The 19,876-nt window shown below is 46.7% G+C and overlaps 1 protein-coding gene across 1 annotated transcript; it reads left to right on the top strand.

Moving 5' to 3' along the window:
- Window positions 1-2,559: 2,559 nt before the first annotated feature.
- Window positions 2,560-7,948, top strand: LOC119398898 (endothelin-converting enzyme 1). The gene is made up of 3 exons (XM_037665712.1): window positions 2,560-2,607; window positions 2,754-2,960; window positions 5,969-7,948. Exons 1-3 carry the CDS (start codon window positions 2,560-2,562, stop codon window positions 7,946-7,948), a joined length of 2,235 nt encoding a protein of 744 aa, XP_037521640.1.
- Window positions 7,949-19,876: the final 11,928 nt, after the last annotated feature.

Below are 19,876 nucleotides of genomic sequence, written 5' to 3'. Positions count from 1 at the left end.
AAACTATTCCCTATAGCAGCCTGTTGCCTAGCTGTGCACTACTGCTCTAACGCAATAACTACCGCACTAACGCTTAGCTGTACGCACTACTGACGCCACCACCGAAATTTCTGTGACACGGGCTCTTGAACGCTATCGCTTCAATACCAGGGTGTCGGAACGGAACGAAAAACGAAAAAAACATTTTTGACCGGAACGAAAACGTAACCGAAACTTTATCTATTATATCGTTCCGGAGTGAAACCGAAATTGTTTCAATCATTTTTCGGTTTCCGAGAAAACTTGGCAATCCAGAACAACTGAGGTCATGCAACGTGAGCAGTTATGCATATCTCAGGGTACAGTATAACCGCGTACCTCATGCAGGAATTCCAAAGCAAAGATGTGTTCAAATTGTGTGAAAAATGAAAACAGTGGCAACCAGAGATGTTTATATTAACGCAAGTTGACTTTTGCGTGTCTGCCACGCAGCAAGCGTGGAGAGGGCATTCTCGGCACTGAAGTTTGTTATAGCGAAAGCTGTTATGAGATCACAACAGTCGACTTTCGCGCCATAGTTGTCCGCCGCCGCCGGTGTCCGTAACCGATATCGCGTGAAATAAGAAAAAAAAATGAAATGTAAAACAAATTTCTATGGGATCGGATGGGATTTGAACCCGCGCCCTATGCGTGGCAGTCGAGTATTCTATAGCACAGAACCACGCTGGTGCTCGTAACGCCTTCGCAAAAATACTCTAGCGTAATGTCGGGCAAGGAATCCTGTTAACATATGTAATATAGCGTGGCAGAAGAGTAAAGTAACAACCTGGAGTCACACAATGCGAATTGCGCCACAAGTCGGTCGCTGAATGCTTCCAACCCATTACAAAGGGCTCAAGGGCTCAGCCATAATTCTTCATCGTCCTCAGCCACAGCACAAAGTGCCCATAATGCCTTACAGATGTGTAGCGAGTACCACGATTCTCCGAAGAATGACGAAAAGTGGCATAGTGGGTGCTTCGCTACTTCAGAAAAATTACGATGATTTGTGGCGTAGTTGGTACCAAGCATGTGTACTCCTATTAGTTGCCCCAAGAGAGCCTACAACGTGCTCTAGAAAGGCCTCTCTTCCAGCTTTCGCTGTGACGGTGCTGCGTGTTCCGCGCAGGCCTGCCGATTTTTTTATCAAAACAGCGGTCTCGCACATCAATGATATGCTGCTTCTGAGATTGTGTCACTCCGTTGACACAAAGCATTGAACCTGCTAAAAAAATTCGTAATTGACTTTTGAGAAAATAAATGCTATGGCATTGAAGGGTACTGGTTTGTGCTAGTTGGTAGGAATTCGTGGTACAGTTACTACCGCTGCTTTAAAGAACGTGGGATGTACGTGTTTTACCCCTGTCCCACTTTCTTAAGAGGATCGCAAGTAACTATACCAGAAATGCAGTGTTTTTTATGATTACTCTAACTTCAAATTTTTGCATACAAATAAAAACTGTTACGAACCGTTACGGAACATTTTATTGCGATAGCAATTACATGGACAGTCTCGGCTGGAAAATGTCCGTCCCCGTCGCCGTCATTCACCGTATATGTATAAGTATGTATATATATAGAAAGGCCACAAAGAAAAATAATTAAGAAATTCTTTCCGACGCGCGGAATCGAACGGGCGACCTCTCGCTTTGCAGCCCGCCGCGTTAGACGTTAGGCCACGATACGCCACGACAGCACCGTCTCTCAGCCTGCTAACGGTGAGCTATTTATATACACCATGCAATTCAGCATGCTTTCTTAGTGGCCACATAAATGACGCGACGTGCGCGCGTATTGCGCGCTTTAAAGATCGTCGCCCCGCCCCTGCGAACGCCGTTGCTGTTCGCTCTACAGGGCGTCGTCGCTTTCGTGCGCTTATCACAAGGAAAGAAGGGGCGGCCGGTGGGGTGCTTTGCTTACGCTCGCTGCAGCGGCCGCGTTTGCGAAAGGAGCGCGCTGTTCAAACAGAAATAAGTAACAACTGTGACAATTAGTTCGCGCTCGTCTTGTGTGTACCTGTTCGTTTGTTTCGTGCGTCCTGCTTTATGGTTGAGCTGTGCGCTTCAAGTGTCGAGCTGTGACGCATTAGTTCGCGCTCGTCCTGTGTGCGTTCTTTTCGTGCGTCCTTTGGGCTCGAGCGATGTGCTGGCAATTTCGAGCTACTTTCCGTTCTTCGCGTTACATTACAATTTATTGCTATCGCAATCATTGCTTCGCCGTTGCGGCGAAACTGTGACTTTTTTTATTCGTTCCGGAACAGAAACGAAACGGAACTTTTTGCGGTGGAACGAAACTAAAACCGAAACGAAAAACATTTCTTTCCGACACCCTGTTCAATACACTATCCATCTGAAATCGTTGGCGAACGCGCGATTGCCGTCCAATCTCGTTATGACCCATGTTACTGGGGTTTTTTTTTTTTTTTCATATCCAAACAACATGGAACTACAGGCCTGTGGAAGATGAAAACATGAAAAGATCAGAAATCGCTGAACATGGAATGTCGCTGGAGACAACGTATCGAGAAGATTTACCTTGGTCATGGTGACAAAGACAAGTCCTGATGAAGACAAGTCCTGTTGTCGGGACGTTGGCCCCAACGACATTCGCAGTTCAACAATTTCTCATCACTTTCTTTTTACGTGTGGTTTAAATAAACGCGCTGTGAACACAACGTCGTCGTCGAGATTTGTGATCTTCTCGACGTGACCTGTGATACCGTTTGTTGATTATAGCGTCGCTCTCTCGAGTCGACGGTGAGCAAGTCGGGCTCTCCCATCCTCAGCGGCGCCCCATCGCCGTCGCCATGGCAAGCGGTCGACGGCTCGGCGGACGTCGTCACACCGTACGCTGCCTCGTCGACTCGGAATTTCCTGCTTAACCAGGATGCTCCGCAGTTCACGCGAGACCTAGCGATCTACGAGAACCCCACAGAGAACGTGGTGAGTAGAAAACTCAGTACGCGCTCATCGTGATATACTCGCTTCAACTGTCTATGCTGACCATAGACAGCCGCAGGGTGGGAGGGTGGGGGGGGGGGGGGGGGGGCACCCTACTAATCACTTAACGAAGGGGGCAGGGGGACCAGGTCGGCTTCGCACTGTCACTGAGTCGGACCTGTCCCGTCATTCTTTAAAAAGCAGGGTTATGGCCACGTAGTTTTTTTGACGATAATGGCGGCCGAAGACCCCGGATGTTGCATTCCAGAACTCTTTACTTTTCATCTTTACTCCCTGAAAGCCAGGGACCAAAGGAACGCCACTGTGAGAAAGACGTCATCGCCTTTCATTTTTTAATCCATTGTGAAGCACGTTGTCTTTGGGGCTCAACCAACAAAGAGGGGAGGGGGGCCACTGAGATGAAACTTTGCCTTCCCTAATGGGGAACACTGCGCACGCCTACGATGCGCTGAACAAAACGTGCCTGCATGGGACGGTCAAATAAACTTTCGATGAATTTCGCTCACGCCAACTGACGCTGTGTGCGAAATGCATGACAAAGTAGTACGAAACCGCTCTGTGCACGCGCACTTAGTTTTCACGTTTCATTGTGACCGCGGGTTTCGCCGACTAGAACTGTTAACACGTGTTGTCGCTATAGACGCAATCCGCGCCCTAATGTATTCAGACATTCTCGAATGTTTCCGTTTGGTCTAGCCAGTTTGCGTGTACGATGCGAACAGTGGGGTACATTCCTGAACGCACGTGAGCACCGGCTACTGTGCTGGAATGTACGATGATTCATGAACATATATAAGCCTATACGCGTTAGTTGCGTAGGTCAGATTCAGATCGTTGCACTTCTCGCACTGTGACAGCTTTTTGTTGTTGGGCGCAGGTTCGCCAAATAAATAGCTCAATCTTCGCAGGTTTCACTGTTTCGTTCCTGACCGTCGCAACTACGAGACAATATTACTACTTTATTCAGGCGAACGCCTTTATATGGCTGAGTGAGTCATGGCTCCCGTGGCTCTCGTGACACAAGGTAGCAACGGCAGAGTATTCACTTTCTTCTAGACCTGTTCTTGGTCCCACACATGAATCACTAAGAGTAGCGTTATTGAGAGGAGTACAAGAAAGGTGACAGGACAGACGCCACTACGTGTGCTGCATAGAGGAGCATTAGTGTCTCGCCTCCTATGTTTTATTTTTGTCCATCGCTGTAACGATATGCACACTTGAACGTCTCAGCATTTCGTCCAAGCTGCCATCGAGAAACCATTGCATTTGTACTGTGTGGTGCGCAAGAAAGCTTCCCTGAAATCAGTTCTATGGACTTCCTAAGTTCCTAATCAGCGCCGTCGCTGCCGCAAGGCTGTTACCGTTGATTAGCCATACAGTGTAGAGCAGGGGTCGGCAACCTTTTGAGGCGGAGGGCGAGTTGCATGAATCCAATAATGTCAAAAACTGGGACAGGAATCATAACTATTGTCAGCAAGCATGTCAGACGGTTGCACTTTGCAGACGTAGGTTAGAAGCAACGAACAAAAAAAAAACCTCGTTCAATGAAACTTTGCTGCTGAACATTTTTAGCCATATCGCAAATATATACATCAAGGTTGCTCACCGACAGGCACAGAAGTTCGTGGAGGTGTTCATCGGTTAGTCGGGAACGCAATTTTCATTTCACGAACTTCATGCTAGAGAAAGTCGCTTCGCAGACGATATATGTACTGGCGAACACAGTTACCGTGGCTGCGCGCTATAGTTTCTTCCAACTCGAGAACTTTGAATCTGTGAGGCCAGCGTATAAAACCTTTCGCATCAGTGTAAATCTCTTTCGCATCAAATGCGTCTTTGAGCTCATCCATGTTAACAGACTGGGCGTGCAAACAAGGACACAATAATACGTGTTTAGAAAAAAATTGTAAACGCTTTAGAGTACTACACGCACTCTATCTATGGGAGAGCCATGGCCTGTCACGCCTCATAAGAAGTCAAGACACCACAAACACCAGTCACCACGGTCATGACGCCACGGCATTTGTGGTGTCTTGATTCTGTCCGTGTTCGCACCAGGGGCGTAGCCAAGGGGGGGGGGGGGGGTTGGTGGGGTTCAAACCCCCCCCCGAAATTTTTCAATTTTGCTTGCGTATATAGGCACGCACACATACAAATGCACGCACGAACATACATAAAGTATGGTTGAACCCCCCCCCCCCGAAAAAAATTTCTGGCTACGCCCCTGGTTCGCACGTCTAGTCTTTTAACATGAATACGTACCAATTAGCTCAGCTCCCTGCTATATTTAGAGCTCATCGTCTGTCTGCAGATCAGCCAGTTCCAAGTGATAGTCCCACCTGAAAAAGGATTATGAAAGAATCGGATGCTACTCGAATGTTTTTGAAAGTCAGGGACCCTAACCTCGAACTCCCTCTTTGAACCCCGTAATATATGACAGAGTTGTTCTGTGGAAAACGGTGAGGTCGTATTTCCCACAAAAACTTCTGCAGCACGGGACGTGTCGAAGATTAGACTCACACGCTTGCTGTTGGAAAAGGTTGAGTTTCAGCTCAAAAGCGTTATACGTCTGCAAACATGCTAGACACGAGTTTCCCTTTTCCTATAGGAAGGAGGTCCTTCTCTAACCGAAAAACATTTCTCGCCCCCCCCCCTCCCATCTTTTTTTTCCGACCTGTACAAAGAAAGGAAATGAAGACGTTATCTAGCTATGTGTGAAGATGGGGAACAATGCCAACTTGAAATGATATTTCTTTGTTCTTGTCTAACACCATACCAGGACAAAACTGCTATGTCGGCCTTCAGATAGGAAGGGACAAGGGGAGGAGGTGGTTCAATCATTGTGCCTAGGCCTGCACAATGCTGCCCCGCAGGCCACAGGTTGCCGACCCTTGGTGTAGAGGATCGCGACCGAACCGTAGCAGCACACGCTCTTCAACGTAGGTTGACTTAACCAGAGTGAAATCTATTCGTATACGTCTTTTTTGCAGGCCCATCGCGAAAGCTGGTCCAACACCAAAAAGGCGCTGATTGTAGTCGCCGTGTTCTTGTGCGCCTCCCTGCTCTTCGTTTCTGTGCTCATCGGGAGGCGCTTGTCCGCCTCCGGACCGGAAATGCTGTGCTCGAGCTCGGCATGTCGCGATTACTCGGACAGCCTCAAGACGTCCATCAACACGTCGGTCGACCCATGCCGCAGCTTCACGCACTTCGTCTGCGACGGCTGGGAGCGCGACAACGTCATCAGCGTGCGACAGCACCAGTTCGCCGAAGTCGTGGAGCGAGTGCGCGACTTCGCGTTCGCAATGGAGATCCCGGTAAAGGGACAGAACGAGACGCAGATGGCGGCCGCCTTGTACCGCAGCTGCGACGACGTCGTCCACGGGAGGAGCGACCAGTTGGCCCTGGTCACGGAGTTGCTGCGCGGCGCGAATATCACGTGGCCCGAAGTGCCAGAAGGCCCCTGCGACCTCTTGCACACCCTCCTGTACACCTCGCTGAGACTCGGATGGGACGCGGTCGTCACATTTACCATCTCGAGAACTCCCCTCGAAGACGCCCTGGTGGTCAAGCCTGGCAGCTCGTTTCCATTCGTCTACGACAAGACGGTCGGCTTCGAAACGGAGGAAGGAAAACGGGTCTACTTCAACGAGCTGATGCGGGCGTTTCGAGGCGACCGGCGCAACGTCACTGCCAGAATAGTCAGCTACGAAGACACCATCGCCGTCGAAAACATGGCGCTCGGCAAGCTAGCGCAAGTTTATTCGGTAAGCGAACGGAACGGCACTTTGTCGCGGGCGCAGGAATTTGTCGACGCACCCGACGCCGGCCTGTCGGAAGCCCGATGGACGGCAGCGCTCTCCCGATTCCGGATCAATCTTACGGGAGGTCTGAACGTAGCAACCAGGTCTCCCAGTTACGTTAAGACGTTCGTCTCCCTGTGGGCGGCACTTGGCGAGGCTGGGATGTACTCGTTTGTGTCCTGGTGCACGGTCCAGGTGGCCGCCCTGTACACCAACCGAGAACTTATACTCAACTACTACGACAAGGACAGCCGCAAGGCGCAGGTCTACAGCGACGCCTTCTGCGTCAGTCGCGCCATGATTATGTCGAACGCAGCGCTATTCGCGCCCTACACTACTCAAGTCCTACGCAGTGACGCCATGGTTGACGCGCGGGAGGTGACGCTATCCGTCCGCAGCGCATTCCGAGACAGGCTCGAAGCGTGGCCTCACTACGAGGAGAACGTCACCGTGGTCTCCAACTGGGCTTCGCTGGACGCGCCGTTCCGCACCTTCGCCCCCGCTGAAATCGACAGGTTCGCGCGGGGTCCCCTAGTGGACATGGACGTCGGCTCCCTCGCTCACAACTGGGTTGTCCTCGCCGCGTCACTGACAGACACGCCCATGGAGGACGTCGCATCTGAGCTCTACGCCGTCTACAAGTTCCGCTACCACGTGTTACCTAGGGGAGAAGGCGACTTCCAACTCATGCCGTACGCCCTCCGTTTCCCCATGTACGAAGGAAGCCTGCCTGCGGCTGTCAATTACGGAGGCCTCGGAGCCGTCGTCGGTCGCGCGCTGGGAGGACTCTTTCTCGACGCCTACCGCCGGTACGGAGACCCGGCATCGGCCACCGCGCTCGCCGATGCGCGGTCCTGCTTGATCCGCGGACAGTTTGGAGCGGTGGACAGTATCGAGGATCTCCTGGCCGAGGCGTTCGGCGTCAGCGCACTCGTGGCCGCCTACAAGCTCACCGCAACTGCCGATAACGCCGTCGAAGGCATGGAGGCGTACAGCAGCATGCAGATGCTGTTCATCGCCATGTGCCACAACAAGTGCCAGGGCAGCATGAGAGGCAACAAGGACCCCGTGTGCAACGCGCTACTGCAGTACGTGCCCGAGTTTGCGGACGCGTTTCGATGCCAGGCCGGAGCGCCGATGAATCCATCGCACCGTTGCAGGTTTCTTTGAGTTGAATCCGTCCGCGGTCCTCGGCGGGCTTGGACACTCTTTACGGTATATCTACAAGATTGCAGAGGTGTGCATTATAACCGTTGGTAGCTATGCAACCACCTTGTCGAATCTGTTGCAAATGTATGTTTATAGTCATTGGCCGTAAAACCAATTGTCTCGTAAGGGGTCAGCCACTTCTGTCGAGGCATCTCTTAGTCGTTTTCTTTATCTGGTCCTTGCATAATCGCCTCGAAAAAAACTGAAGCTTATGAGCGGCAGCTCTTGCATAATGCTTTATAAATATCAACAAGCGTTTTTTTTTTGTTACGTTTTATTCTAAAATCCTAATGGAAATTGTAATGCAATTGTTTCTCCTTATAACACGCGATTCCCGCAATTTACTGTTAAGTTTGATTAGAGTGCTTTCAGTACGAATTCGTTCAGTGGATATTTGCTTCAAATACAAAACGCATTCAATGTTGACCAATCCGTCTCTTTTCACTGTATATTATCGCTCCCCACTTAGTCGTGCACAGCGAATCAACAGTTATGCAAGCTATTAATTGGAGGGCAGTTCTATGCTTAGTGATTTCTGTCGGAGTACCTTGAACATATAAAGCAGACCCTTTTCTCTACTACTGAGATTCCGACCAAGCAGAGATGCACCAAACCACAAGCCCAGAGAATACTCCGACGCTAGGAAGGCGGCGACGACCGAATTCACAAAGCATCTCATTGGTATGTATTGTTTCTCATTGGCTGACTGCCTTATCCAGTGATATGTCCGGCATCGGGATTGGCTGAAATCTCTTAGGCTCTTAAGAAAGTTCAATGAAAAAATTCGGCGGATCCCACGCATTGTAGGAATTGATTTCATGAGATGCAGTAAGCGAGTTGTCTATGCTGCATTTTCTCAATTTTTTTTTTTTTTTGCTGAGTCAAGCGTTACGAGGTGCATCGACGTGTTTTTGTAAATGCATTAGTTGTGTGCACATCGTGCACTTACCAGGCACGCCGACTATGTACACTGGCATTTAAAGGGTAACTTACGGTCTGACGAAACGTCAGCACTCATTTTAGAGCACAGACATGGTTTTATTGAAACGAAGCGCTCGCTACGGTGTGATTAACATTTCCCGTTGCTCGGCCTCGGAGCAATACACTAACCAATGCTGCGCATAATATTCACATCATCGCACGCTACGTTGCGATGTTGTGAAGATGTGTAGCATATTTTAATGTGTTGCTCCGGGGCCGAGCAACGCTTGAAAAAATTGGGGGACGCTTAATCGCCTTTAAGAGTTGGACGCGATAGCGATATCCGGCCCCATCCTCATCGTGCTCTATTCGCTTGTCATGTTCAGTCGCCCGGTCTCACACACGCACGCACGCACACACACACACACACACACACACACACACACACACACACACACACACACACACACACACACACACACACACACACACACACACACACACTCGACATACCATACTAAAGGTAAAGGTTTCCGCCATCTTCAACAGCACTTTTATGACAACAGTGTACCCACTATGTGTGTAAGAGAATGCGCGCACTAAAGCGTATGCACTTTGTAACGGGTGGCATTCTTTAAACCAGCAGCAATTACACGCGTGATACTTTTTTTCGAAGTTGTGATGCACCCATGGGTGCATCGCACGTTTGCCAGGGCAGTGCCAGGGCAGCATGAGACAAGGACCATGGGTGCATCGCAATTTCGAAAAAACGTACGTGTTCGTAAGGGAATACGCACAGTAATGTGTTTGTCTTTTGTAATAGGTGGCCGGCTTTAAACCATTAAACTCGTTATGCACTTCACATGGTGTGACGCCCGATGGCAATATACGCTTGTACCCCGTTTTACTGTGCGAGAATCGAGCGCGCCCTCCCCTTTGGCGCCTCGTTCCCCAACTACGGCGTGTGCTGGCCCCGCACGGCTCGAGCGCCGGGAACCGCCGTTAATCGGCGACATGGCTACCGTGGCTACGCCGCCAGGCCTTTTTCCTCGGTGCGAGCCATGCGTTGGTCTTCCCCGCACGAGCCACGCGTCCGAACATGCCTGAACAATGCTCACGCCCAAGCTAGCTTACGTCACTGCGAAACGCCTGTCCTCATTGGCCGCCAGTGACAAGATAGATAGATAGATAGATAGATAGATAGATAGATAGATAGATAGATAGATAGATAGATAGATAGATAGATAGATAGATAGATAGATAGATAGATAGATAGATAGATAGATAGATAGATAGATAGATAGATAGATAGATAGATAGATAGATAGATAGATAGATAGAAACGCTCAAAGTGCCTATGGATCGCTAAGAATTCGCATTTAAATCGTATAGTCAACCGACGCTACACCGACTTTTTCTGCTATCCGGCAAGATCTCCGAAACTCGTTTGTCTTCAAGCAACGAATTAACTCAATCAATTGATCTACCTAAGCAGCTACGCCGACCAACTTACTTAATCTCAGCCGCGGCGGCTCCCTCAAAAACGCTCTCTTCACAGAGTCATCGTTCAAGCTGGGCACAGCTCGGCGGAGCTCAAATAATAAAGGGAACACTTATACCGTGCTTAACGTAGGAGAGCCGTGGCCGAGTGGTTAACGATGTTACGATGACTACTGAAAGGCAATGGGTTGGATTACGACTTAATTCAGACGCAAGCGTTGCCAAGCATCGGCCGAGGACGCGCTCGATATATAAGCACCTCCAGACTCTCCTATAAAGCACACTTATGCATGATTCGAGGCCGCGGGGCTCGGTCGCTATCTCTGCTTACGACGAGCAAAGGGTGGTCGAGTATCAGGGGGGTACGGTTTGATGTACCCAGGTTGTAACTACCAAACCAACGAGGGTAGCTGCGGCGTGGGTATGTAGCATGATGCGGTAGGTACGTATATGTGGCCGTGCCCAATGGCATTGGACACCTCAGTTCCTGGATCGGTTTGGGCGGCTGCGTTCGCACGGATCGGTATTATGGGATTATGAATACCGCCTCTGTTCTAGCGGTGTCGTTCAACGTTCGGGACGTTCAATGGTGAATCTTGGGTATCTTTCGCGGGACCGGAGACACGGGTAGGCCTCGTAATGCGTCGTGGCTGAAATGTGCACTTTGGTGCTTACTGCTCAGTATTTTCTTTTGGCTCGGTAATATGATTGATGACATCTCCATGCCATCGAAGAGCGTACTCCGCCGAGCGACGGTATTATTATTATCATTCTAGTAAAGAGCATGCAGTTTGTAGATGGGCACAGGCCATTTTAATTTGTGCGAGCTTCTAAACTCGCATTCCTTGTTTGGCCCCCGATGAACGTCGACAGAAGCGAAACAAAGTGTTCAAAGGTCAGGAAGTATGCAGGGTGACTGAACAGTAATAATGCAAGGCACACGCATGGCGGGAGTGACAAATAAAGCAAAAGGTTGGTGCGTTGATGTAGTAGACATTTGTTGTTTTCTTGATAAGCTCGACATGTCAACATTCTGTTATATCAGTTCTCTGCGTTCCCGCAAACTCAGCATTTTTGAGGTTTTTGTCGAAGTAAAAAATTCACCGACGATTACGTCACTAGCTAACGCAAATTCTGAGCGCAGCTTCGTGTTGTGGCAAGGCCAACTGTGTTTTAAGTTTTGCCGTTTCGCAAGGTGATGATGATGATGATGTCCTCGTCTTTATGGCGCTCACCCACAAAGGGGGATGGGCCAAGAACTGGGCGGCAGGATGCTTGAAGTAATCACTAATTATACTAAACAAATCTTTAAATTTAGGTTAAAAAATGTAATTGTTGAAGGAGCAAGCGAACAGACTATCGTTTCGGTAGTTTCTAAGATAAATAATAACAGATTTCGAATCAAGATTATGGACAGAGATAGACTAACACGGTAATCTTTTTGTTTCATTGATGTAATCGAACACAGCAGAGCAGACATCCCTGTGGCTATACCCTAACAAAGTGTCGCCAAATGATAAAATTTCTGGAACATTCATTGCTAATCCTAACTTCTTAAATGGCGCTACAAGGTATCTTTTTCTCTGATTAGAGTAGCGGCGACAAAATAAAAAGAAATGATCTATTGTTTCAATTTCATTGCAAAACATGCATAACGAGGACGCCTTGAGGCCAGCTTTATGAAGGTAATAATTCAACTGCGGAATCCTACATCTTAATCTGGTGTATGAAACTTCTAATTGGCGAGATAAACACCATTGTTTATTCCAGCCATATCTTAGATGTGCGAAGTCTTTAAATTTATCCAATGAGAATTTGCCTATTTCGCTTTGCAAACCAGCACTTCTGAATCTCAATGCTGTCGCGTAAGCCGTATCTGGTAAAATTGGGATGAGGGGTCCACTCAGGGCGATTGTGGCTAATGAGTCAGCCATTTCGTTCAAAGTTAATCCGCGGTGTCCTGGTACCCATAGCAACTGAACTTTTTGTAAGTTTGCCGGTATTAGGTGACTAAACAAACGAATGAGTGTTAAATTTGTAGTCGCAGAAAGTGCAGTACATACTGAGAGAGAATCTGTAATTATCACTGCTGTTGATTCACTTGAGGGAAGTTTGCGTAATGCTAGAACAATTGCCAATAATTCTGCTATGAATATAGGAGTATAATCTGGCAGTCGAACCGAAAAAGACCAGTCAAGAAAAGGAGAGAAGATGCCAACCCCCGCCTTTTCCTTTGATACTGATGCATCAGTCGCAATTATATTGCTTATTTTCAGGTGAGCTATATAATCTTCAAACTGGTTATTTAGATACCGAAATGGCATCTGTTTCGCATTAGAAGGGAAAATATCGTGAAATTGTATTTGAAGATTTGAATTAGGATTACCTGTTGAGACAATATGTTTAATTTTTACATTCAGTGGTTCTAGTAATGCTTGTACAAATATAATCTGTGGGGTGTGTAGTCTCGACCAATGTTTTTCAAAGAATAAACTCGGTTCTTTAATGAAAACGTAAAATGATCGTCTCTGAGGCGAATCGTATATCTTGAGGAATGTTTGAACAGTAAGTAATTTGAATCTATTTAACAAAGAAGGTAGTCGCGCCTCCATATACAACACATTGTTAGCAACAAACTTTGGAAGTCCAAGGCACAAACGCATAGCTTCCCTTTCCAATAGTACTAGGGGTCTCATTTTATAAGTTGCGCTGCCAGAAAATAAAACGCACCCGAATTCCAAGATAGGCCTCAAATACATTTTATAAATCATTAACAGCGTATCTCTTCGCAATCCCGTTCTACGGTTACCAAGCTTCCGCAGCCACCCCATTGCACGTGTTGCCTTAGAGTAAACTTCTTCAATATGACATCGCCAGTTTAATGTTTTATTATATATGATGCCCAAATATTTAAGGGAATCTACCTGTGGAATGAGCTCTTGGCTGTAAATCAGCGAGATGTTGACAGGCTCCTTAAAAGAGAACGCAAGAAGCGCGCTTTTCTTGACGTTCAACGTCATATGAATATTTTGAAGCTATGATTCTAGCGTATTGAGATAGTTTTGTAACGTCAGATATAGTGAGTGCAGATCATTATTTGACGCGAAGAAAGCAATATCATCTGCGTACACATACAATTGAATATCCTGATGAGTAGGAATGGAGCTTAAGAATATATTAAACAATACGGGCGACAACACGGCCCCTTGTGGTACGCCACGTTTCTGCCTATATTTATTAGATGAGCAGCCATCTTTAAAACAATAAAATTCCCTTTCTCTTAAAAACTCTGAAACCCACGCTGTTATGTAGTTTGGAAATCGGTAATTTTCCATCTGTTTAATGAGTATCGAATGCTCAACCTTATCGTACGCTTTAGCTAAATCCAGAGTAACTAACGCACAGTATTCTCGCTGACGCCGAGCCAGCTGTATGCGACTCTCTAAATCAACATGCGCACACCATATTGAGCATCCAGCTCTAAAGCCAATTTGACTGGGGTTTAGTATGGATTGATCATCTATATATTTATTTAACCGGACATTCAAAACTCTTTCTATGAGTTTAACCAGGTGAGACGTTAGTGATATTGGCCTTATATTGTCAAGGGCAAATCCAATTCCCTGTTTTTTAAGTATCGGAATTACTTTGGATAGCTTCCAATCTGCAGGTATCCAAGCATTTTTCAAAGAATAATTGACCAGATTAAGGATTTCATTTGGCGATACTTCGAATATTACTTTGATCATTGCAGAGGTCACCCCATCTGGTCCAGGTGCTGCAGGAGCTAAATGCCTTATTACATCCGCCTTTTCTTCTACATTAACCTCATCGAAGTCCTCGCCTGCAATTGGGTTCACCATGTATTTTGGCATATTTGATGTAAATCTATCTTCTAATCCTTTAGCAATATTTTCTAATAATTCAGAGAGTTCACGGGGTGAAAGAATTGTAGAATCCATATTTTCTGACGGTGGAAGCATTTTTCGGGAACGTAAAAATCTAAAAAGCGCTTTTTTATTCTTAGCCCGAGAAAGATAACTAAATTTGTTAATATCGTAGTCATCATTTGCTTTGCGTATAGTGCGTTTGAAATCAGCGGCTATGAATTTATAATCACACCAATTTTTGGGGCATTGGTTCACTAGCAGTTGTTTCCACGCAGCTTTTCGTTTTCGATAAGCCCTCATACATTCTGCGTTCCACCATGAACTAAAAGATCCTTCTGTGCCCGAGTTTAATTTAAAAGTTGAGTTTTTTAATGATCTTTTCAATACTGCACACAGGCTCATAGCCCTAATATCTTCGTGCATGTCTTTGCGAGCAATCAAAGTAGCCTTTAAGTCTTTTTGTAATTTTACATAATTAACAAATGAGCCAACCTTTTCGCCGAAACATATCCTCGGAAATTTAATGTCAAAGGTAACAGGCAGATGATCACTATTTGTAGCGCAGTCCAAAGTTTTCCATGAAGATATACTTAAAGAGGAGCTCGAAAATGTCAAGTCTATTGCCGATTTAGACTGACCTCTAACAAAAGTAGCAACGTGCGAATTCAAGCAAGATAGATTATTGTCAACAGCCCATTCCCACAAGCGTCTTCCACTTAAATCTGTTCTGAAACCCCAAGACACGTGGTGTGAATTGAAGTCCCCAGTCAGTAATATGTCCTTTCTGCAGGAAGCTAACATGACGTCTAGACATCTTGTGTCTTGCACTCCTGCCGGAAAATATACGTTAACAAAAGAAAAAGGAGAACAGTCTGGCAGTGTTACGTCTAATACGAGAATTTCACAGTCAGTAGCCATACACTGATAAGATATCTTGGCTCTGTGACTAAACTTAGTTGATACCAAGAAGGCAAGTCCACCTCCTCTGCCAGGTCGATCCAATCGAAATAGTCGATAATTTTTTAGATAAAATTTTTGACCATTTGTAAGCCAGGTTTCTTGGAGAGCAATGAGGTCTGGGGAAAGTTGCAAAGAAATGTATGATAAATCTGTGGCTGCCGAAACAATCGATCGGCAATTCAACTGCAAAATGTTTAGGGAGCCTATTTTGATGCTAGAACAGTAGCTGAAACTGCTTGATCGAATATATCCGTTTTCAAGAAGTCTTTTTTAGAGAGGTTCTCAAAGTAGTCTTTCTTTGACAGGTACTTTTTTGATTTCGACTTATGAGGAGACATTTTTTCAGGGGGCGACCTAGTACGCTTCAGTGTCTTTTGAGAGTCCGCGTCCATATCTGCAATATCGTCGGAATCATCTGTTAGGGTTTCCAGATCAGCTTGGTCCAAGTTTTTGGAAGGTCCTGCTTGAGGAGAGCCAGATCGCTGATGTGCTGTCGATTTTTCCATCTCCGTACGCTTTGGAGTCACTAAAGCTTGAGACTCCTGATCTCTCGTTGACACTACACCAAGGATTTGAGTCACTTGATTTGATAGCATTTGTGCCAAGGTTTCAAAAAGGTTATTTGCCAGGCGTTCCATTGCCTTTTCAGTAGCCTTCTCTATGGCCTCTGCTATAGATTTTGCCAAAGATGCATCCATGGCAGCGGAATGACGCGCTGTTACGCCTGCATAGCCTTTTGATCTGTCCTGCAGTTCCGCAACTGCTTCCCTACGGGAGCAACGCCTTCGTTCCACAATTTCAAGAACCCCAAGTTCTCGTTCTCTTGCCACACAGTCTACAGAGTCAGCAGGGTGGGCTCCATTACATAAACAGCACTTCTCTTGTGCAGAGTTGCAATCGCGGCTGTCATGATTCTCGCCACAGATACGGCATCTAGCAACTGACCTGCACCCTTTTACGCTATGGCCATATCGCCAACATCTCAAACATTGTAGGGGTTTTGGGGAAAGTGGCTCTACCTTATATATGAGTGGCCATGCTTTAATTTCTGATGGCCTAACTGTTCCTACGAAGGTTACTATCACCGATTCGGTCGGTGATTTCCTGTTGTCAATCATTCGGGTGCACCTGTAGACTGAAACTACACCGGCTACCGAGAATAAATCCAGTATTTCTGCAGGTGTCATGCTCGTATCTACACCGCGGACTATGCCCTTCGAACATGCAAGATGTGCTGGAATAAACGGGCTCACCGGATGCGCTGCAAACTCGGAACAATTGAGGAGGTCTCGAACGCATTCCTGATCTGCAGAACAGCACAGAATGCCTCCACGACCGAATTGGCGAACCTCGGTAATCTGCTGGTAATGCGAAGTGGCTTTACGAAGCTCCACTTGAAGCGCCTTTGGGTTCTTCATCGGTATAGTACCCCCATTGGTAGGTACCAGAGCCACAGGGACGTTGCTGACTCCACTGCGCAAAACAGAATCAATAGGCCAATCCTTGGCCGGTATAGAGGCTAGCCAAGGGGAGTGCCCTTGACCAGGAGAAGAAAATGACATCGAGATGGTCTGACTCGCTTGAGCCCAGAAAGACCGATATAACTAGTACAGGTAATAAAATGAGCAAGAAAAATGAAATAAACTCTCAACGAGAAGAAGGATACTGCCGCCCGATCCTAGCCCCGAAGACGGACAGCACGGCAGGAGCGTCGAACGTTCAACGCCGTTCGAAAGCCGGTGTCGACCGAGCCCGGTATCGAGTACGCCATAAGTCATCTTTTTTTTTTTAAGTAGGACAGCACCCACTACGCCTTTATTCGTCTTCATGTGGATAAACGAGGTACCCGCTACACATCTGTAAGGTATTATGTGCACTTTGTTGATGTTGCATGTGGCTGATGACGATGAAGAAATATGGCTGAGGACTTTGCAGTTGGCGAAAAGCTTTAAAGAAAGAATTACCGGTTACTCTCTGTGGTATTCCCTTCTTTCCCACAGATGCAACAGGTTTGTCCTATGACATGGTTATGCTGGCATGCATGCACAGCATATGGAAAACGAGAATGGCGGTCCAAAATGATCTATAAGCTCGTTCCGCTAGAGAGTATGTCATTGAATGCGCAATATATTTAAGAGAAACGTATCGAGTTCAGGAAGAACCACCAATATGGATGTCTATGTTAGATGACCTGGTTTCATTGAAGCGGTTTTAAATTTTCGACAGATTGCTCTTTGTAAATAGCACCATCATTGTTGTGCGCGTGCGTTTGTATTTTGTGTGTTGAAGATGTATGTTTGTGACATGAAATTGAAAACTATGCATATTAAAGAAAAAACTGCCGTGGCTCTGTGGTCGCACACTCGACTGCCACGCAGAGGGCCCGGGTTCAAATACCGGTCGAGCCTTCGTATTTTTTGCTCTTTTTTTTTCATCTCTATCGGTGACGCCACCGACGGCAACGGCGACGCCGCTCAACGCAGAAACGGCCCGGGCGCCTATAAAGAGCTGCGCACTAAAATATCGAATCCTTCGTCAAAAGGCTCAGTCACGCCTCCGACTCTAAAGCGGGTACGTCTGTTGACAACTGCTAGAATCAGTTTCTAGCAGAACTGGGCAGGGACCAAGGGACCTATCAGAGCACCTGCAAAAATCAAATGTTGTAAGTCTTTAGGTACGTTGATTCCTTAGTTTTTATCGATCACACGTCTGAAAGTTTTCTTAGTCAATGTACTGGCGTTTCTCACGTTTTTCGTAACTGTCTTAACCCCCTAGAAGTAACATTTGAAATGCCGGGCGGCGGAAGGATTAGATTCCTTTAATTTAAATTTGTACTCTTTGATGAAATGACGTACTGGCGTTATGAACCCAGAGCATATAAACCACTGTTACAGTTTCGCATACGAAATTTATGAAGCGGAGAATCACGAACATGTGTTTTAGTGAAGCACTGAAGAAGCTAAGCCAATGCCTCAGACACGAAAGCTCCAGGCAGCAGGTCTTACGCTTAAGCGACGCTGTTTACACTAAACACCTCATCGCATCAGTTGCCCAAGGCCCGCATAGGAAAGCGCTAGAGAAACGTTCCGAGCAAGTGGATAGCACGAGCTCAAAAAAAAAAAAAAAAAGAATATTGCCGTCATCCCATAAGTACATAAGTTCTCCCCATAGAATACAGAAAATCGCTGAAAGGTGTGACGCAAGCGTTTTTTTTTTTAAGCACCCAATAAACTGGTGAGACTGTGTAGGAACACAGTATCAGATAGAACAACAGAGAGCGTATGTGAAAAGAAGCATGGGAACAAAATTGTTGAATGTAGCGCGTGTGTTGTCTACCGGATTCCACTTGAGGATTCCACTTACCTGTGGATTCCACTTACTTCTGGACTTACAGACCGATAAGTGTATAAATGATAGGTAGCGAGAGCAAAGCAAGGTAAGTGACGTAGCTCCTGGCAGTTCTCTTGTCCTTCACTGCCGGAGATGTAAGTGCAAGCGTAGATTTAAAGAAACGGCTATCATGAGTAGGAGTAGGTGGGAGATGGCGCGGCTGACAATGGAGGTCAGCAGAAATTCAACTTTTGGTGACACATGCATGAGCAGTCCATCAGCTGTGTTGTCAAATAGAGAACTCGACTACATTTGTTCGCGATAAACTTCATTTGGCTTAGTAACTTGGATAAATCCGTTTGCACGTGGTCAGCGATATTGTTTTGTCATGTCTTAGTGATGTATGCGCGTAGTGTACAATTTATGTTCGTTAAAGCTATGCACACGTGACGTATGACGTCGTGAGAGTATATACTAGCGGGATGAGCGAATAATGAACCAGTTGCTGAAAGTTAGCGCTGTGTTTCGTGGAGTACGTGTGCCTTAAAGGGACACTAAAGAGAAACAATTGATGAAGTGTGCTCAGAGAACTCTTGTGTAGTTTATTTCACCACCAGAGGGTTATTATTAGAGGAGAAAACTAAGTTCAAAGTTTCATTTTTAAATTTCGCGCTGAACTTTGTAATTCGTGACGTAAAAGACTTCAAAGAGCATTTAACGTATTTTGGCGCCACTGGCTCGACGAAATTTCCACAAAGTCGTCATGTAAAGTCTCTGGCCCCCTCGGAGAACAATGTACTTTGATTTAACCGATTAGGAACTACGTAGGCCCAAGCAGGCGCCGTGAAAAATATGTGACGTCACGGCAAATGGTGCGGGAATTCCAAGGTGGCGTCGCCACCTGTATTTTCTTTTTGCGCGTTTTCTCGCTTATTAAGCGCCTTCTCGCAGCAAGCGTGGTGTTTTTGGTATCGTGGAACACTACTTTACTAATGCGAGAAAAATCGTCTTGCTCTTTAGTGTCTCTTTAAAATTTGTGTCCTTGTCCTTAGTCTGCGCTACCATCAAGTGTTATCCTTGGAGGGGCCATCCTTCTTGTTCCTGTTTGTGATTACTGAGAGCTCAGATTTTCGGGGAATAATCTAAGGCCCTTTTTATTAAGCTATCGGTAACTTGTGCTCCGTCGTGCATAACTCCTCAGGTGGGTATGCGCCACAGGAATCGGGCAAGGCAGCTTCGCAGCTCCGCAGCTCGCCTCCGCAGCTTCCCCCGCAGCTCCGCAGCTTCG

This window comes from Rhipicephalus sanguineus, chromosome 7 (genome assembly GCF_013339695.2).
Source record: "Rhipicephalus sanguineus isolate Rsan-2018 chromosome 7, BIME_Rsan_1.4, whole genome shotgun sequence".
Taxonomy (NCBI): domain Eukaryota; kingdom Metazoa; phylum Arthropoda; class Arachnida; order Ixodida; family Ixodidae; genus Rhipicephalus; species Rhipicephalus sanguineus.
The sequence above is the reverse complement of the archived record's forward strand: the minus strand, read 5'-3'. Positions and strand labels throughout refer to the sequence as shown.